Source organism: Ambystoma mexicanum, chromosome 2p, assembly GCF_040938575.1.
Source record: "Ambystoma mexicanum isolate Mex_15411 chromosome 2p, UKY_AmexF1_1, whole genome shotgun sequence".
NCBI lineage: Eukaryota > Metazoa > Chordata > Amphibia > Caudata > Ambystomatidae > Ambystoma > Ambystoma mexicanum.
In genome coordinates this window covers 1409535806-1409557892 of record NC_090923.1, presented here as the reverse complement: position 1 = coordinate 1409557892, position 22087 = coordinate 1409535806, and the positions used below count along the sequence as shown (strand labels likewise).

General features: G+C 44.4%; 1 protein-coding gene across 1 annotated transcript in view; it reads right to left on the bottom strand.

Annotated features, from left to right (window-relative positions):
- The window catches only part of LOC138567560 (zinc finger protein 436-like), a 59172-nt gene that overhangs the window by 21505 nt on the left and 15580 nt on the right, over positions 1-22087 (bottom strand). Inside the window, exon 3 of the mRNA XM_069645898.1 lies at positions 15165-15275. Within this exon, the coding sequence (XP_069501999.1) occupies positions 15165-15275 (111 nt within the window). The remainder of the gene's footprint in view (positions 1-15164; positions 15276-22087) is intronic.

Here is a 22087-nt window from a genome sequence, read left to right as displayed (position 1 = left end):
CTGGACTCATGCTCAATGCCCCCTTAATTTCACAAAAGTCAACTCTGACGACACGGGTTGGTAGTGCTTTGAGCAAAGCCCCTGAAGGGCTAAAAATGACCGATGTAGACTTGAATCTAACGTCTTCTAGCGATTCCTGCACTACTTCAACACGGTCCCCTAATGATAAGTTTGCTTGCGCTATCGCCCAAAACAAGATAGCACAAGATACTTCTTTGCTGCAGCTTTCGATCAATGACCGTCTGAAGTGCAGTGCCAGTCCGTCCTGCCCGCCGCAGAAAAAGCAGGTGCTTTTGTCTTCCATCATGTCAGCGCCGCCATCACCAAAATCACGACTGGAACTCTCTGGAGCGCAGGACCAAGGGTTAGTTCTTCACTCTCTAGGAACGGTGAACTTATCTGAAGACAACAGCATCACAAAAAGGCATAACGCAATTGATATCCTGCTAAAAAAAAATGCCCCATCAATAGCGCCAGTCACTCCTGCAAAAAGCACAACTTCTGTGAATGAGTCCTTACTTATTCAAACTCCGGGCAAAGACTCTTTGAAAACACCGACCTCAAAAATAAACTTGTCTGCAGGTGCAGCCATTCAACTACACAATAACGTTCTCGCTGCATCATCTCAGGCGATGATTCCATTCGTAAACCTCTACGAGACTTTAAATGAGACTATAAGAGACCAAGGCGCTCTCATTCTGAATCTTTCGACGAAATTGGATCAAATAGAGTCTTTTACCAAGCTCATCCAACTTGATGTTCAAGCTGGTAAAGACACAAGTTCATTTTGGCAATCTCGTCTTAATGATCTAGTGACCCTGCAACAAGAGCAACATGACTTACAGCTAAAATGTCTTTTAGAGGTACTGTCCGAACTAGTACCTCTGTTAAAGTCAGGTCATAGTCCTAACCGGCCCAAATCTGATGTACAATGTTTCGCCCCATTACAAAATTCTGAGCAAGGGTCCAGGCCTACGATGCAGACTATCGAACAATTGGACGCAACTACAGGCCAAACGGTTGGCGCAACACATAAATCGACGAGCTGTCACAGCGCCAAACCATCGTCTGTGGTCTGTGATGCCAATTCATCTGATTGCGTCCTCTTACATGTCTCCTCTGACATAGACATCCCAATAGGTGCCGCAATGGTACCCTCAGCTGATGTTACTCAGGCACACAAAGCAACATCACAAGCTCTTTCTCAGGATGGTGCGCCGTCCACATTTGGCATCTTTGTAGGCACGGCAAAATCTTTTGCACCGAATGGTACGGCCAAGTTGAAGGAGAAAGTGAAGCCCACCAAAACGACGTCTACAACCAAGAAAACAAAATTAGCAACTCATGCTGTAACAAAGAGCTTTATAAGAAACCTGTCGACTCCACCAAGGCCGGGGCTGTTCAAGCGCCCATCGAATGGAGCAAAGGTGCCCCCCTCATCACAGCATACTGAACCATCTATATCTTTGAACCATGGTGTCAAGCGTAGACGTTTAAATTCGAGTGACAGCACGTTAGCCAGTATGGTGGCAGCTGACGTTCATGATTTGTGCGACATTACTATATATTCCCATCGTAGCGACGAGGAGTCATTGCAACACTCTATTGAAGAACAGCCACTGGATTTAAATCTGCCTATGAAATCTGACAATAGAAGACTAAGCTGCCCGCCCTCAGAGTGGCAAGCAGTCCAAGGTCGCCGTGCCTCCACTATGAAAAAGGAAGTTCTGCCTTCAAAGGTTATTTCTTCAAAACTGAACCCAAAATTCACAACTAATCAACGTAGCAAACAGCGCTGCTCCCCACCGAGGTCACAGGACCAGCTGCTGCACCGCACAAAGGATAACAGATGTAAGTTGAGACTGCAAAACATACTTAAGGATGACAATGATTTGAATCTCAACCGTGCAAATGTTCTGCGGTTATTTAAGCATATTCCACCTCTTCGACTGATTGAATCAGATGACATTAAAATAGTCGAGTATGTGACAGAAAGCGCCTCTGATGCGGTGCTCCTTCATATTGATGCTGTTGGGGTACGTAACACTCTTCTCAAGGCAGCTGAAGATTTTCTGCTATTCGGCTTTGACATCTCAGTTGAACCAGACGTGGCCAGGAGAAGCTCAAATCCGGTGCAGACAACTTCTGGTTCAAAATCGAAAAAACAAACAGTTGTGACATCTGTTCGCCACAGTATGACTTCTGAAATACGTCAAGAAGACTCTCGTCGGTTCGAGAAACAGCTGGGGCGGCAGAGACAGTCGAAGCAGGAATAGCCATGATTGGATTCGCAGGAATCAATCTGCTCGATCCTATCATGGAATACTGGTGGCTCTCAACATTTGTTTCGGGACTTTGACATTCCATTGGACGATGTGTTTGTAATTTGTCTGCAGGAGACCTGGTTAGTTGATGCGCCAATCAGAGATGGTTCCAATATTTTTATCAATCCTGCAATACAAAATACTCAGGGCCGACCCTCGGCAGGACTCTTAACAATGGTTCGAATCTCACGAGTATGGTCTACTCCTATCTGTCGTAATCCTAATCCCTACGTCCAAGGTTTAATTATGCAAGCATGTTTAGATACTCTAAATACAGTTGCAACTCTGTTGATCATAAATTGTTACTGGAATCCGGCCAAAATAAATGTCAGTTTACCACAGCAATCAGCTATCTAATGGAAGAGGCAGCTATACAACACAATAACTTAAGCATTATATGCTGTGGTGACCTCAATGGCTCGTGGTTTAATTACGATCTCCCCAATCAAGTTTATAGCCAGATTCCATATGTAGACTTAGGCGAGAAAGAACAACGTTGGTCAGATATTATGGAGACGTTTGACTGCGTTTTGTTGAACGGCAATGTGCGTGGCGATATTCCAGCTCAGGCCACTTGGCATCGTGAATCTACGCACAGTATAATTGATTATTTCTGGGTGTCTAGTAACCTGGGGTCAAAGATTCTGACACTGCAATCACTGACAACGACTAAGAGCAATCATTCGCTGTTGAAAGTGAAATGTCTTCTGGCGGTGTCTGATACTTTGTCCCCATGCCCAGCAGCAGTTGAAGTAAACATGGGTGGAAATCGATTGAGACTGAGCACAAATGAGATCCGTGCTCTAACGGCTAATCTAAGTGATTTGACTGACGCTGTGGAATATATTCCACTGCTACAGAATCATATCACCTCGATCAAAGACAGCGCTCAGCAATATAAGCTGCACACCCACCCTTTTAGTAAATTGCTGGATGATAATAAGAAAGTTCTAAGAAAAGATGTCCGTAAAATAAAAATGCAAAAAAATGTATCACCCAAGACAATGTTGGAGAAAGTGAAGGCCAGACGAGCTATCTATAGAAACTGGTTGAAATCCCACAAAGCGATTGTAGAACAGGATTCCGCCGAGATTATGATGAAACTGATGGTTTCTAAGAACACACGCAACATCTGGCGAATATTAAATAAGGGCCCCTTCAACGGTTCCAATTCTACGCAGAACACAATTTCAGGGGATACCTGGTGTAAACACTTTGGGTCAGTGTTCAATAGCGAGCTGAAGGTTCCTAAATGGAAATCAGTGGCTAGATTGGGTTCCTGGGACGTCCAGATGTCGCTGTCAGACATCATTGACGCTATTAAGGCATTAAAAAATTCTCGTGCTGCTGGTCCGGATATGATAAGTAACGTCAGACTAAAAAAAAATCCAGAGATCTGGGCACCTTTCATTGAGTGTTTGTTCCACAAAATCGCAAAATCCAAGTGCTTGCCTAAATCGTGGCTAACAGCAATCGTAATTCCAATTCATAAGAAAGGCTGTTGGGACGCACCTGAAAATTATCGTCCTATTGCCCTATTAGACACTATTGGAAAACTCTTTGGTTCCAATTTGAGATGTAAATTGGTGAGTTGGGCTAAAAAGGCGGGAATCCTTGACATCCGGCAAACTGGATTTTCAAAGGGTACAGGTGTGGAAGTCAACCTTTCGATTTTGACAGCTTTTAAATATCATGCATTACAGAGTAAAACCAAATTGCATTTAGCCTTTATAGACATGAGGCAAGCTTTTGATGGAGTCAACCGGCAGATGCTATGGGCCAAACTAATGAAATGGAAATGTCCTATGGCCCTTCTCAACCCAATAATGGCACTACATACGGAGACCTCTTTTAGAGTACGCCTTAACAAACAAGGCATATTATCTGACAGCATTCCAACGACAAGGGGTGTTAAGCAAGGCTGCCCATTGGCCGCGGATTTGTTCAAACTAATTTTGGCAGATCTCCCATTATTCTTGGAGCAAGCACACTGTTTCCCTCCACGTCTAAACGGAACTCCAGTTCGGTATATCGCGTATGCTGACGATCTCGTTCTGATTGACATAACACAAATCGGCCTTCAACGTCTGCTAAATTGCCTGTATGAATACATAGTTGCAAATGAATTGGCCATTAACACAGACAAAACTAAAATTGTGTCGATTGGTTCATTAACGAGTAGAAGAGATCGTGCATTTAAATGGGCGGTAGGTGGTCAACAGTTAATGTCCGTTAATTCGATTCGCTATCTAGGCATCGAATTCAACAGTTCAATCGGGGAAGTCCAATGGCTAAATGCGCTGAAACTGAAAGCAGTAAGACTGGCACTGCAAGCAGCCTTGATTAATAAAAACTTTGGTAAATTTTCATTATCCCCGGTGATAATGTTCTACCGTCAAAAGGTTGTTCCTATTTTAACGTTTGTTGCAGAGGCGGGATGGAACATCAGTGAACAAAATTGGAATACTGTAGAGGGTCTTTTTTGGAAACCGGTTTTTAATCTCCCAAATTGTATTCCAATTATTGCAATACGCCACGAACTTTCGTTAAATTCTCTTTTCTCAAATGTGGTTTGGAAGTCCATCTCACTTTGGCGTAAGATGAGAGAAGTAGGTGGTGCGCCAGCATATAGAATATTTACCGCCTCCGATGATTCGAAAATTAGTAACCTGTTGGCACAATGGAGCTCAAGAGTGCAAGAGTGGATTGTAGCAGCCGACATTAATTATTTCGACCTGTTCTCACGCCCAAAAGTGGCAAAAAGAAAATTTGAATCCTGGGCATGGATCATAAATGTGGAAAGATACTCAAATCTTGATCTCTCCAATAAGTTAGGTAATGTTAAAAAAAAATTAAACTGTCAACAACCTTACCTCCTGCAGTGCTACAATTGCCATTATCGGGAACAATTTCTTCGTTTCCGCTTAAATACGTTGACTATGAAAGAAATTCTTTTCCAAAGAAGGCAGCCTGCTATAAACAACAATCTATGCCGTTTCTGTGAGGAATCGATTGAATCATTGAAACACCTGATTATAAGCTGTCCAGCAATTGCTAATTTACGCTCTGTCCACCTAGGCGAATATGCCCCGCTAAATGATGATATGAACACCTGGTGGTGCCTGATATCCTCAGGCCAAAACATCAAACATGTCTGTGCGGTTGTAAATTTTATGAACGCTCTCTTGAGATGTCCCCCGTAATCAAGAGGGGTGCTAGGTTGATGCTCAAAGTGTGTAACTGTTTAACTGATAAGTCGAATGTTTAATTGACTTTGTCTGTCTGTTTGCTTGACTATTAAGTGCCTTATATGTTACAATGTTGCGTAGAAGAACTTTGTGGAAAGCATAATAAGACATAATGATGATGTTGATAACAATAATATGTATTGGAAGTTTAGACGATTTGAAACAAAAGTCTTCTTTTCTTTTCTTATTTCCACCTTGGTGTTGGAAAGAGAAAGGAGAAGAAACTGTAGCTTTTCAATAAAAAAATAAAAGTTTTAGCAGTGCACAGGGGTGGTGCGAGTTATGGTTGCTTAGCTTCCCATAACTGGCGAATTCTGGGGGTTTTCGGTTTTACTTGTAACCATAGTGTGGATAGGGTGTTGGTAGTTCAAAGTAACTGTAACGTCCCTGTAAAAAATGTTTTTGCACTGAATTTGCTTGGTTGTTCTTTACGGCAACTGAGGCATAACGTTTACCAATGTTTTTCCACTGCATTTGATAGGTTTTTAGTAGGGCACTGTAACCAGAACCTTCCTTCAGCATAGTTTTTTCAGTAAAGGGTATAGGTTTTTAGTAGCGCAACTTAACCATAACGTCCCTTTAACAATTTTTTTTGTTGGTGAATTTCATAGGTTTTTAGTAGGGCACTGTAACCGGAATGTTGCTTTAGCATAGTGTTTTGTGTAAAGGTGATAGGTTTTTGGTACCGCAATTGAACCATAACGTTTTGTCACAGAATCCTTCGCTGCCCTCATGACGAAGTTGGTGAAAGCCCAATTTCCACTGTGTATGTATCCATTTGTGCTACCCCTTCCCATTCCTAATAGTGTTGGTGTATCTTAGAAATTGAAGGTGTACATGTGAAGTGTTGGTGAGTGTATGAGTGGTTTCTCTTTTTTGGTAACCATGCATGGTGAATCTGTGCTGCACGTTACTGTCCGAGATGACTGTTTCCTAGGGAGACTGCACCTGGGCGGCGTATGTGCAATCACAATGCAGGTATCCGTAGGACTCCAGTACTGGCGGCAAGGCTGCATCTTCTAATTCACTTTTAATCAGGTGTGGGAGCGCACGTCTGTCCGTTGCACAGCTATGCGTATGCATAGGGAATCCTCTGTGTGCTGGTAACACCGCCCCTGTCGCCAGCCCTACGGATTCATACAGTAGGCTAACGCATTTGAAGCAGTCCTGGCGACTAAGTGAGTAGCTGTGCAAACCTACCAATATATGGCTGCAGCTCACCAGGCTGTATAAGGCCCACTGGAAAACAAGGAACAGTAACCTCCAGTGTACAGTGGGCGTGTTAAATGTTGCATTAATTTGATTGATCTGCTGCTAGTCTTTCCATGAACCGTGAAACAGACACACCGTCTCTGCACAGAGCACTGTGACGAAAAGTGTCAAGGGTTCGCCTGCGGGTCATAGAGTTGGAGAAAACATTTCACTACAGGTGTCACAGTTTGTAGTGAGTCTGCAAAATGGCAAAAGTGGTGCGGCTTGGACACTCAGATACTAGTGCATGTAAAGAGAAGTAAGGAAACAGCAGATTCCTTGGGGCGCAAAGAATGTCAGTGGTGGTTAGAAGCCGTATGGGTCTCGCAGAATAATTATCTTCCTGCCCCACATAATGAAGCTGCATTTCTCGTTGTTGTAAGCAATCTTGTATTTCAGAATGTAATCATCTCTGCGAATGCTGGTCCACCGGCTAATGCCGTACCATGAATTGTCCGTACTGAATGTGACGAGAACTGAAATTGAAGCACTAGGGACCAGTGTGCAAGGTACTGCCCTTCCAACAATGCAGTAGGGTAATTCCATGTACAGCATTCTCCACATTTGCCGCGCCCAACAACAGGGACACTCCTGTAGGGCAGCAGAGCTTTAAAACATCCTTGCACACCATATGCTGTGCTACAGCCTCTTACCAGACAAAGGGCAACGTATTGTGCATGTACTGTGATGCGCTACTCTACAGAGGGAAGCTACTTGGAAGTGCTTGAGAGGGTCCATCCGGGAGCATGATGATGACTGGCGCCTATTTAAGTAAGGGCCACCCAATATTTCCTTCTCTCTGCACGGCCCCTATGTTATCCCTGTAGGTGCTGCCCCTTCCGTACCGGCCCTTACCTTCCATTCCTTCTCTGTTGTGTGTTACAAGACCAAAATAAATTGAAATCAACTGGAAAATGAGAATCGTTAAGGAAAGAAAGCTCCTTTCAGAGTTCACCAATGGAATTGCCAATGGATGGATGCAGGGCACCGCGCACCGTATACTCTCCACAGAATGTGCACTGTGCAAAACACTGTAGTGAAATGGGGTAGAAAGGGCTCGCTGTAAAAAGAGATTTTTACATGTTGCAGTGCGTTTTGAAGAGTTTAAGTGCGCAAGACCTAGTACAAACATTCTTTATGTACTTCCAAGAAGGGCAGCAAGGCATTTTGGATACTGCGTGCAGAAACCGGAAAGGCGGGAATAGTAGGAGAAACGCTACATGTGGGAAAATCTCCTCGTGCTGTGAAACGCCATATTCCCAATTTGTGAAGTACGACATTGGCACATGGCGTAAAAAGGCAGAAATAGACTTCTTCACTATGTACTGGTCTTTCTGCAGTTCCGGAGCAAATGAAAAATAACGCAGCCACATCTGTCTCTGCGTAATGCGATAGACAATTATGCAGGAGATCGGAAACAGACGCATGACCTGGGCAAGTGCCGCCTTCATCGCAAACGGCACTGAAAGTCTTGTAACATGTTGTGTAATTTTCCCTCCGCAATGAAGAACAGTAAAGTCGACATGATTGCGCGTCACCAAAGTCTCACAATGATAAACCAAAATCAGTCACTTCATTGTAGGTACTCCATAGCAGTACAAATCCACATGATACAATGCAAAATGAGCAACCACTGCACAGTGTTTTCCGTTCACTTTCAATCAATGTATTCAGAACTCCCCCAAAAAGCATATGCTGTGGCTCCTGAAGCACATAGGCATAACCGCACCTTCTGCATTTTTGTCGAAAAAAACAGTGTGTACCACAGTCTGTGTGTACAAACCCAACCCAGAAACCTTATTGAGCAATCCTGTAGCGTCCACAGCCCCATTTCTATGGCCACCATCTGCAAAAGGGGTGTATGTGACACATGCAACCCTGCAAGTCTCGTGATGTCCGCAGACTTTTCATGCTGTGCGTGTGCGGGAGTGGGGGAATAAATTGCAATCGGGGTAGGGGGACTTCGTTAGTAGAGGTGGCTCTGAAAATATAATTTTTTTTTTGTAAATAAAGGTACTTCCATAGAAACAACTTATTTTTGGTTTTTTTAGAAGTATTTTTGTATTTTGTAGTTCAGCTCATATTCTTAGAATAGGGTCTTCAGTGCAGCCTGTAGATTGGATAAACAAAATATCATTGCCACTGGTCGACAAAAACATGCCATTTGCCTTGAAAAGGTGTATATATTGAGAACCAATGTTGAGCATCCCAGCAGCAGCACTCAAGAAGTCACACATGCTTCTGTTGATAAGACCCCTTCCGACCTCTGGCTGGCAACAACATTCATTAGAATAGTCCCATACTATTCTTGGTGGTATACATGAGAAAAGCACCTTGGCGGTGGGAAAAATGCGCTTCACTGCTTTAATCAACTTCTTCAGCTGACGGTACACACGTGAACAAGGCATGGAACCCAAAAACAAGGCTATGTAGTGCACGACCACAACATGTACAGTTGCGGAAGTGGCCATGCGTCGACATTCTGAAAGCACACCGCCGAAACAGCATGCATCGACACTGCACCACAAAGCCTCCACTCCCTCCAAATTGAAATTGACACAAATGCCTTTTTGGGGGCATACAGGAACAGATCTTCCACAAAGGCATCACCCACTACGAAAACTGTGCGTCTTTCCATGTCTGCCAGCTGCACTACACAAAGTAATGAAAAAAACTATTGCCGCCCTTTCTTGTGACGCACACATTGAACATCTGATTGGACAATCCCCACAGTCCCATTTCCATTGGCCAGCATGGTGAGAAGCGCAGAATGTGGCACGTGTGCTTCCCCAAATACCGCGAGGGCCATGCCCCAGTAAAGCAGGAGGAGTCCTTCTTCCTGTTGCCACCCTTTCCTGTGACGCACACCTTGAGCACCTGATTGGGTAATTCCCACAGTTCCATTTCCACCATCCTTAAAAGGGCAGGCTGTGGCACGTGCACGCTTCCAGCTACAGTGAGGGCTGCACCCCATTGAAGCAGGGACAGTCCTTTTTTCCCTTTCCACTCCAGCCATGCATGCAAGGCGCTAGGCCCTCACCACAGAGAGCACACCATAGTACATACTATGTTTAAATGCTCATGTGATGTGCACTGCACTCCCCATCTGCAATTGAGCCTGCCAGCTTTCAACCTGGCCACAAATCTGCATGCATGCCTGCATAACGTTGCGTTGGGTGTGCTGAATGGTATGTAGGAGGCTGTGTACATTGGCCATATTTTACATGTGTGCTACTGAGCATGTCCTTTCATGCTGCAATATCTTAAAGCACTTCCTAAAGCAAGGGTCTTATAAGGGCCCAACCATAGCAAACGCAAATGGTGACAATGGTGACATGTAGCTCCCTATTATGCAACAGTGGCAATGATGTACACCATATGCTAATGTACGCATAGCAGCTCACGTCTGCTGTTTTACCAAGTCTACAATATCCTCCATAACCATTGTGTAAAAGTCACCAACTTCAAATGCATGCAGAGTGACAACTGCATGGCTGCATTATGTTGTGGTGGCTGTGATGAAGGCCTAGGCTGTTGGTGCATGGCCTACGGCCTACGCGCATGCATCCAACAGTCTAGGCCTTGCCCACACATTGACAGATGTTCAATAGTTTGGTTGAGGCAGGGAAACCCTGCATAGACCTTGGGACAGGTAGGATTTCCCCAACCCCTTTTTTGATTTTGACAATAAAAGTTATAACCTACACTTATCATGCCACTGTGCCCAAGTCTTACTCTTGATCCCTTACAGTATATATGAATGCGTTCTCAATTTATGAAGAACATGCATTAATGTGCTTTACTGGTACAGTAGAATATTGTGTTTGTGTTTGTAGTAAAAGTTTGTAATTGATTTAAATTGACGTGGTGGACAATTTTTGGTGTTGTGCTGTCAGAAGGGGATGCATGCATGTGGGCAGCACGCTTTTAAAATAGTTTTCTGCTGGGTACTCAGGCATTTCTTTTCCACCCTTCAAATCACCAAGATTATCCTTTTTCTTAAAGTTAAGAAAATCATTGCAAGAACTATGTGAGTAGATACCTACTCAAAACATGCTGCCAAGCCGAGAGGTTTTATTGTGTCAAAAGCCATATGTGTCCGATATAATTACTATAAAAGGTACACTTAATATATGACTGCAGAAATGTTCTGAAAGAGGATGCTGCTTGTTAGGGAGAATTCGCTTATAAGACTAATTTCCCAAACCTAGTGAGTCCCCCAGCAGCTTTGCTGGATTTTTGGGGTTTGTTTTTTCTCCTGCTAAGAGTGAGACTCTTTTCCTCCCACTCTTAGGCATGATTTGAGATATGTCTTTGACTTATTGTGTGCTTATGGGCTATGGGGTCTTTTACTCCATTGGGTATCGTCTGTTTTAGTGTATGTGTTACACAGCACCATCAGTGCAGTAACACAGGGGTGTCATAGTGACCCCCAAACATAGACCCCATACTCTGGGACTGAACACTGTCTCCCAGGGCATGTAAAGTCACCATTGACTTTACTAGTCCAAAATTGTGAACAGAACCAGTACAAACCACCATAATGTGGAAGTACTGGAAGGGGTTAATGAGATTCCCCCTGGGTCTGTTTCCAAGGGGGCACTGTCCAGTCCCCCCTTGTCGAGTTTGTGGCTGGTGGCAGTGGTTACCACGCGAAATATTCCACCGGAATATTTCCTATGGGATTTTCTCATTGCTTTTAAATGCACCACTTTTTTGGTGCAATGTTAAAGATACCGCTGGTTTATTTATTTAATATAAAATCATTGGTTGGGTCTTCGCCAGAACTCTTTTCCAAAATGGCGTTTGTGTCCGTCTCTGTAACTCCAACCAAGGTCGGGCCCTTTGTTCCACTTTTTGGCGGGCTTCTCCACAGAAACCCTCCTACTGGTGCCACTCTGTCTGGGTTCCACAGTATGTGTGGGTGGGGGAATTGGCACCCTGGACTGCGTTGCCTTAGCAACTCAAGTCGCACTCTGTTCCGATTGGCCCAGTGGCAGCTAGGCTGTTGAATGGGGGTTTTCTGCATAGAAGCAGGGCTTTTGGGACTGGAACTTGAGAAGTCGCCACAGGACCTAAGAAATCCGAAGAGGGGAGAAGCTGAGCCATCTGCAACGACGACACCACCGATGGAGCCCTGCTGCAACAACCTCACCACTTTCCTGACAACAAGAGAAGATCTTCTGCTGTAAGAGTCTTCTCCCTTTGAGCTGGTGGGGACAACCAGTTTGCCATTCGCCTTCCAGGACGTCCCTTGGTCGAATCGCCCGTGCGAAGCACCCCGGCTGCCGGATAGCCAAGTTTCACCACTGTGACCGCGAATAATAAAAGGAACGCACCTTTTAACCGACGAACTCCGCGGCTGGTCTCTTCCCTGGGCAGTGCAGCGACTCCAAGTTTCCTCCAACGAGATCTTCTCTTCCCCTGGTCGAAACCACAAACTGCACCCGCTGCCAGGAACAAGCGCCACCGCTGGAGCTTCCTCACTCTTTAAGGTACTGTGTTCCGCCTGGCCTCCCTTTCTGCGGATTGCTAAAGGTGACCCTTAAATCCTTGGCTGTCCAACTGGGTTTGTCCCAGACCTTCCAACTTTATCTTTCACATCAAACCTCCTTTGAACATTTCTGCAAAGACTTGAGTGCTTTTTAAACTGTGTGATCTTGGGCACATTTCGCCTTGCTCCATTTAAAGTGGGCCTGGCCTATGAACTTTGGCTCTACAGTAGACTCCACCTTCACTAACTTGCTGTGGTCTTAGAAAAGTGTTGGGAACTGTTTTATTTTCATGATCTGCCTTTTTCTCTCCCTTTAACCTAATTATTGGAGTGCCATCTAAGTTACGCGCTCACATCTGTTTTTACAAATAGTGGTGTTTTGACCTAGACTTGTCTAATAATTATTAAGGGAGGTGTGTATACTTTATCTGACTGTGTTTCAACTTGCTTTGATTTAGAGTGATTGGTGTATTTCCTAAAGTGTGTTTTAAATAAATAATTATATATTTTTGTACCAAGCTCTGGTCAGTGTTTGCTTGCTCTACTGTGTTGTTAGCCCTATTGTGTATCCTCTGTATACTGCCCTACTCATCTTGAGAGAAGTCTGACTGCTCAGCCACAGCTACCAGATAAATCTGGGTTGTGCAGACTGCTACCAATTGGGTTTACTGCTGCTCCTGTAGTCTTAATCTTCTTGCAGTGTTCCCTAAGGGAACTGCGCAGGATTCTGCCCAACACTGCTGACCAGGAGGTTCTCTTCAAATGTAGGGCTCCTTAAGAGGTCGGTGGGGGGCGAGGGGAGTTAAGTGTTGCAACAATATTTTCACTAAGTCCTTCACTAAGGCATCCAGCAGCACAATCAATCGATAATTTTTGGGACCATCTCATGTGCCTTTCTTATAGATTGGCATTGATGTATTGCCCTGCCAGGAGGTCAGTATTAACGCTATTTGTGCCATAAATATTGTTAAATCAAACATTAAAACAACTAATTGCTACGGGCTGCTTTTAAGAGTGCATTACATAAGCCTTCCTGGCACGGAGCAGGAGAGGGTTTAATATCTTCTATGACAGTCTGGATTTCTCTCATGGTAAAATAATACATCCACAATGATTTCAGACCAGAGTCAATATCTGTACTTTATGATTGCAGATGTACATTTTCGGTGATGTATTTATCCCAATCACCGAGAGGTTTCCCTAATTACATTGTCTCAGTCTATTTATTTCCAAAACATTTCCGAGTCGTTCTTTTGTTTCTAGACATTGCTTTGTTCGCCCGTGTGTTTTGTAAGAAATTAGTCGGTGGTTCTATCCAGGTTTTGGGATATTGCTTAGCTATACTGTGATTGTGAAAGCCCAGGTATTCCATACTTTCCTCATCTCCTGCCTCAGTTTTCTTTTGTATTCTGCAATTAACAGATCAAATATAATTCCTCTTCTTAACTTATTATGAATATAATAGCCCACCGACAACAAGGATTGAATTACTGAGATTTTTCTTTATTTTTTTTTGTTTGTATATGGTTTAGACAAACCTTTACAAAAGTACTAATTTAAGACATCAGGACTTTCAATTAGAACATTTCAATCATAAAACTATTATTTCTTTTTTTTTTTTTTAAAGAAAATGAACACTTCAAAACTCCCTATGATAAGATCGCTAGAACTAACTTTCTTTACTTCATAGAATATACACCAGATTCATCGCATCAAGTCATCATGGACCATTTGCTTTTCTGAAAGCTTTTACTGAGCTTATTTTTTAAACAAAGTTTTGTATGTAGAAGTAATTTTTGGGTTCATGCCTAGGATCCTGTAGTAGTGCATCTACGTAGTTTCAGATGAGATTGCTGCTAGTTTTTGTTTATCGGTCCAACACTGTATTCTATTCTTACTTGGAGTGGACAGCTGTTGGTAGAAGACAGTGCCTAACGCTCAGCTCATAAAGCTATTCAGCCCTGTCTTTTCAAAAGTGGGACAAGCTACATAACTGCCGATATATTCTGAATGAGGCTGCATCACCCCAACAGATACCTTCTACATCTAAGGCCCCTCAAAATGGAGGTGGGGAGAGAGAGGGAACAATGCCAGCCCCAAACAATGTGGGTTTGTGGGCATTTCCATTTAATAATATGGATTCCATCGTATTGTAGAAAACATACTGCTTGGATCCATGTACATCAAGTGATACCTCGCTTCTGTCAGCATGTGCTTTGTTTTGATTTTCCTTGACTAAGTTTATGAATTTTAGGCTCCCGGAAAACAATACTCAATTTAAAAAAAACCTTCAGATCACCTTTTCTTGTAAGGTGGGTCATGGGCTAGACATGGACGAGCAGGTTTGTAAAGAATCAGCTTTCCGACTCGGTTAGAGGAGTTCCAAAAGACCGGACATCTGCAAAACATCCTGGAGCTCATGTTCTATGTCATAAAAGCAAAATGTAAGACTTGTATGCCTTCCATTCACGTTACCCTCCCATTTGCATTCATTTGTATGACGGAGAGGAGGGGCGGAACACCACTTTTATGTCTTAGCCAAAGCCCACCTTGACACGTACGACAGCAATCGAAAAGAAACAGAGGGCTTTCAAAAAGGTGCTTGCCTGCCCCCACCCTAACTCACCCAAATGACCCATCAGTTATTTTGCATCAATAGGAATATCATTAAATGATGTTGCCCTTTAAACAAGTGGGCCCACTGCCCACCGTTATTCTACAACCCCGCAAGAGTAATGTAAATATGTAGACTGGGGTTCCCCTTTAAATACGGGAGCCCTCTACATTCCTGTATTTCTTGCCTAGCCTACTACGTTCGCACAGCTTGGTGCAGTCAGCATTACTCACCTGCATTTATCAGTTCGGTGCAAGTATGAGCTCTTTGGTGAACCTCTCGGACATAAGGCTCTGCCCCTTGTTCAATCTTGCATAAAATGTCTGGTTTGCGAACTGGGCAACCTGTTCAATGGGAGATGAAGCAGAGATTGTCACATCAAGATTTTAAAATGTACAAACTCAAAACCTGCTCAATGGAAAGTCTGCAGATTATGAGAAAAAACAAGAGATGGTTTGCTGCGAGGTTTCTGGGCACGGTAAACACCTATCAGGAGAATGCGTGCAGGTAAGTATAAGGATTTTCAATTTTTTATTTGGGTAAACCACCTCATTCTGGTGCATTAGATTGAGTCTTGTTTAAAAGGGGTATACTTTGTGTATTGTGGCAGGGGCTTGACTGTGACCTGTATGATTAGAAATAGTACAGGCCTCCAGCGATGAAGTATGCAGTGTAAGGTAATGACGTATGCCAATAGGCAAGAAGTATCCCATCTATTAAGATATTTTTCAAATTTGCGACCAACTGGTGCCGACATACATTGTTTGTCCCTACTACAAATTCTAGTGAAGTTATTACTCTTATTTATGAATCAGTCAAATTCAAGCTACTAAACCCCAAAGCTGAAAGTGCTGGTGGTCCTTGGTCAAAGGGCTGCTAGACTTACGCAACATCATAGTAATTAACAACTATGGCCCAAATTAAGACTGGACAGATTTTTTAAATTTTTCATTAGGCTACAAAGATCTGGAAGTGTAATGGGTGATAGGTGGTGACAACACCACAAGTATTGCCATAAGTAAGGATTGTCGTCAACTAGGTGATGCTCACTATCGAAGGTTGCGGACAACATAAAAGCAGCGATGGGGCTTCACTCCATTAAGAGATATTTAGGGGACATTCCACCCTGACGTAAGACAATACATTGCTCTACTAAGGAGTGCATGACTCGTCTCGGATAGACGGGAATCTTGTTTCCGAGGGCATAGCACGTAGAATGGTGTTGTGTAAAATACTACCTCCATCATCATTACCCCCCGGTCCAGTATTAGTAACACTGAACAGGAACAATGCCTCACATGTAAGACACTAGATGTTTAAAGTAGATGACATGGCTTGCACAACATCTCTAAAGAGTGAAATTAAGCAATACTTTGACATTTGATGTTTGAATGGTACTGTCTGGGAAGCTTTTGCACCTTTTATACACAGACTATATTGTATATATTAATAGTTACTTACCGTAGTGACTAACATACTCTTAGTCCGTAGTCCCCTTTCCTCCATACCTTATGGACGGCCCTTGCAAGGGATGGGAGAAAGAACCTTTTTCACCAGAAAAATCTTCTTCCCCTTTAAATTTAGAGGCGCTAGCCTGACTCCGCCCACAGGCGCCACTCCTCAGTCCCCAATGATGCGTCCACAATATTCAGCATTGCCTAATGACACCAGTATTATTGGGGGAGGATAGTGGGACGTATGGAGGAAAGCGGACTATGGACTAAGAGTATGTTAGTCACTACGGTGAGTAACTATTAATTACTCTTATGTCCCGTCCCCTTTCCTCCATACTTTATGGGCGATTACAACTGAATGTAGCCCCAGGGTGGAGAGGAGGCTGCGTCTGACCTAGAGGCAGTGTCCAAAAAGTAGTGCTTACAGAAAGCCGAAGGGGTGGCCCAGGTAGCCACCCTGCTGATGACCTGCCACGGCACATGCCGTTGGAACGCGATGGCCGTGGCCTTGGCTCTGATGGCATGGGCATGCAAGTTAGCTGGTACTGGCTTGTGCTGCCCTTCATATGTGTCAGGATTCATCGTCCGTGGAAGCTGTGGAATGCCTGTTGCATACAGAACTCCAAGGAATAGACTCCCCGGTCTAGTCCTCATCCAACATGGCGGCTGAGACTATAAAGGATAACCATGCCCACGTTTCATGGCGTTGTATTTGTTGTTCGTGGTAATCTACTTCAGCGCTTCAATACTTTGCCTCACGTTCTGCAGCCCTTTTGATTTCCCTGATCCTTCTAATTCCGGCCTTCCCGGTTGTTCCTTCTCACGATTTTCTATAGCTTGCTTTCCCGTTCTTCATACCTATGGTTTCCCGTTCTTTTCTTTGCGCGACTCACTTTTGTCCTACTATCCTTTCTGCCTAATCTTCCCTTCTCAGTGCGGTTCTCCTGCTACTCTGATCTTTCTCTTGCTCTCAACCTCTGCCCGCACCGTTTTTTCGGTACGTAGCATTCCTACTTTCCTTTTCTTTCACACATCCTTTACTTACCAGTCACTGGCGGTGTTGTTCCTTCATCTCCGGTAAGTGAACTCCTCTTGTGGCGGCTTCCCGCATCTTCGCTGACTATATTTCACCCGCAGTGTTACTCCTTCATCTCCGGTAAGTGGACTCCTCTTGCGGCGGGCTTTCCTCACGTCTGCTGGCATTAATTCTTTCCTCTTCCAACTGCATTCTGGGTTCTGTAGTTTCAGAGATCTCAACCCAGTACTCCTCTCCCTGGATCTCTGTTATCGGTACAGGGAAGTACTCTTCTGTCCTCTAACTCCATTCAGATATTCTCATCATTGAGACCGTTTCAACCAGAGAATCCATTTCCTCATCATCAATTCTTGGTCCAGCTCATCCTCCAGTTCAGGAGTCCTATAGACTTTATTGGGAACTGCAACTCATCTTATAAAACCACAGGAGCACCAAATCGAGGAACCCACCCCTGCCACTTCTTCCAGGGTTTTTTATTGCCCAGAGGCTTTTTCCCTGTTCTTGGGGTCTAGCTCCCCAGGGTTCCCCTAAAACAGGTTCCTATCCCTGTCAAGGTGGCCTCTGGGGAAGCTAGACCCTACTTACACCACAAGAAGAAGAAGTCATCCAAGGAAGGTGTGCCCACTGAACTCAAGAAATCAAGGAAGAAGACTCCAACTGAGTCCAAGGACAGTTCGTCTGAAGGTCCAGGTGAGGAGGAGGGTAGTAAATTCCTGCAATTGCCTGACAGAATACAACGCCCTACAAATCCAATGGCGTCCTTGGAACAGTACCAGGAGCTGGTAGCAGCAATGCAGAATCTTACTGTCGAGGTACAAGCGCTCAAGACTGAAAATGTGGCACTGCGCCAACAGGTGGTATTGCACAGAGATTACAGAGGAGATCTCCCACCTATGGCCCTGTCCTACGGAAAATATGATGGCCATCCAGGAGGATTGAAAGACTTCCTAGACGCCTGTCAAGTTCATTTTGCCTTCCGACCACACACTTATGACACGTCCGGATCCAGAGTGGGTTTCATCTTTGCGAATTTAATGGGAAATGCGCTAGCTTGGGCCACTCCACTGGTGACCAGCAATGATCCAGCTTTGAATGATTTTGACCGCTTTACAGGACTATTAAAAGAGCGGTTTGATCGCCCAGAGGTGTTGTACACCTCATTTGAAGCCATAATGGATGTCAGACAGGGTACTACAGATGTCCAAACCTACATTTCTCAATTTCTCGATTTTTGACTGGCTACAAAGGTGGACTGGCCAGACTCAGCCAAACAGACTATCTTTAGGAGGGGATTACACAAAGATTTAAAGGACGAGTTGGCTAAGGTGGCTAGACCAGCTTCGTTCCAAGATTTCATGGCTTTGGCACTACAGATCGAGTTTCGATTATTGGAGAGACGTCAAGAGAAGACCCAGACCAATCCTTCCTTCAGGTTTCACTCACCCTCCTCCCAAAGAAGTACCTGTTAATTAAGAACCTATGCAGATAGGTATTACCCGTGGTCCACTGACACCACAGGAACGAAAGAGACACAGAGAATTCGGACTGTGCATGTATTGTGGCTCATCATCTCCTTCAAAATTGCCCAGAAGTCTCGCCTCGACGGAAGGAAAACTCTTGCCCCCGAACTTATGCAAGGGAAGTGTCAGGGGAACTCCCAGTAGCCCTTGCTACGTTACAAGATCAATAGATGAGGAGGAAGACAATCGTCTCATGGTGTTGAAGATCAAATTGTGGCTGTCGGAATCTGAACCAATTGAGGTATTGGCGATGTTAGATTGCGGAGCTGCAGGCAACTTCCTTGATGTTTAATGGGCTTGAGAACAACAAATCCCAGAACGACTCAAACCAAGGCCAATTCCTGTCGAAGGAGTGGATGGCCATCCTCTTTCTTCTGGTCCCATTACTAAGGAATCCATTCCCTTAAGGATGCAATTGGGAAGACATCAGGAACAAATAGTTTTTGACTTCATTAGAGCTGCACACTTCCCAGTGGTTATTGGCATTCCATGGTTGAGGAAACGCAACCCTCTCATTGACTGGGTATCCAACAGAGTAAGCTTCAACTCTTCCTGCTGCCAAACCTACTGTATGGAAGAATCCTGTTGTAGGAATCAGTGGGAGGAATCATTGATACCCAGCAAGAAGAAGACTGTCTCCTCAGTTGCCATTCAGTATCAGGACTACATAGAGGTGTTCGAAGACATATTACCAAGATACTTACCACCGCACCGGGCAGAGGATTGTGCCATCGACTTGATCCCAGAAGCCCCAGTGCCTTATGGTCGCATGTACCCTTTATCTTTGCCCGAAAGGAAAGCATTGAGAGAGTACCTAGATGCCAACTTACGGAACGGGCTTATCTAAGAATCTAGATCCTTATGTGGTGCATCCTTATTTTTCATCCCCAAGAAGGATTCCTCTGAATTGAGACCCTGTATCGACTACCGAGGTCTCAATCAGATCACCATTAAAGAAAGGTATCACATGCCCTTGATCAGAGACATATTAGAGGCATTACAAGGATCAAGAATTTTCACCAAACTAGACCTCCGAGGAGCCTACCATCTATGGGGGATTTGCAAGGGCGATGAGTGGAAGACGGCTTTTAGAACACCCTTAGGACTTTTTGAATTTAGGGTGATGCCATTTGGGCTGGTCAAAGCCCTGGCTGTTTTTCAAAGGTTTATGGAAAAGATATTTTCAGAACTACTATTTATTTCTGTAGTGGTATATTCGGATGACATCCTGGTCTTCTCTCGCACACTCAGGAACACCGTAGAGAAGTTAGAAAGGTATTACACAGGCTCCAGATAAACCAACTCCTAGTGAAACGCGAAAAGTGTACTTTTGAAGCCGAGTCCGTGTCGTACCTGGATTTCATCCTCTCCAAAGAGGGTCTACAGATGGACCCCAGCAAGATCCAGGCAGTACTCAACTGGAAGGAACCACAAAACATTAAAGACATACAGAAATTCCTTGGATTAGCACATTTTTACAGACAATTCCTCCCAAATTTCTCCATGCTGGTCCAACCCATCACAGCTCTTCTAAAGAAGGGGGTAGTATTTGCCTTTAATCAAGAAAAGAAGGAAGCCTTTCGCCAATTGAAGGAAAGGTTTACATCTGCCCCAGTTCTTGTGCAACCAAATCAGGACAAAGCATTCATCCTCAAAACTGATGCCTCGGCAGGAGCGGTTGGGGCTGTTCTCCTGCAGAAGGCTGAAGACAGTTTAGAACATCCGGTAGCCTATTACTGCAAGACCCTGACGAGCAGTGAACAAAACTACTCCGTCCTTGAAAAGGAACTGTTGGCCATTAAACTGGCTTGTCAGGAATGGCAACACCTCCTACAAGGAGCCAAACATAGCTTCCTTATATGTACAGACCACAGAAACCTCTGAGAACTGCAACAAATGGAGTGCACCAATGCTCGTCATGCCAGATGGGCATATTTTCTTTTGCAATTTGATTTCTGCATAACCTACATTCCTGGTACAGAAAACCAGGTAGCAGATGCCTTATCCAGATGTCACGGTGAAGAGGCCGGCACATATCAAGGTCATGACCTTGTGTTACCAGGGCTGCGAACCATTGCCGCAGTAGCACCATTTTTACGGGATTTACTGGAGCAGTATAAGCAGAAAACTATGATTCCTGACTCAGTCTCATTGGGTAAAGACAGACTTTATTATCATAAGACCGCCCTATACATTCCCTCTAAGATACTGCAAGATCAGATCCTCAATTGGTGTCACGATACACCCTTGGCGGAACATCCTGGTAGAAGAAAGACCCAGGAATTGATCTGCTGCAGATTCTGGTGGCCCACCATATCGCAGGATGTCAAGAACTATGTCTCCACTTGTCTGATCTGTGCCTGTAATAAATATGCCACAGGTAAGCCCCTTGGTCGTCTTCATCAACCGTTGCTCCCTGGGCACCCTTGGGAGCAGATTTCTACAGACTTCATCGTAGACTTGCCACTTTCGCATGGAATGAACACTGTAATGGTAACAGTGGATTCATTCAGTAAGATGACGCACTTCTCTGCTCTGTCGTATCTTCCTTCTGCCCCGGAGACAGCGGCTGTCTTTTTACGGGATATCATCCGTTTAACTGGGCTACCCAGGACAATCATATCAGACAGAGGATCGCAGTTTACCTCTAAATTCTGGTCAACTTTATGTCAACAGTTAGGGATCAACCAGGCCCTGTCCTTGGGACACCATCCACAGAGTAATGGCCAGACCAAAACACTCAATACCAGTCTTGAAGAGTACCTTCGATGTTTTTGTAGCAACAAGCAGGAAGAATGGGCCTCCTATCTCCAGCAGGCAGAATTTGCGTACAATAACTCTCTCCATACCTCAATTCAGATGAGTCCGTTTTATTGTACGTATGGATACCATCCCCAAACTTTACCTTGGAAAGGTGTGTCTGCCACAAGCTCACCCGCTATAGACAGTCTCTTAACTGACCTTATTGACATACATAAAACTGCCCAAAAGGCATTGGTCTCCAGTAGACAAACCCACAAGAAGTGGGCAGATCATTCCAGAAGAGCGGATCGAGCCTGGAAGTCTAGGCAATTGGTGTGGCTATCCACAAAATTTCTACCTAAATGGGTTCATGCAGGCAAGTTTGCCCCTCGCTTTATGGGACC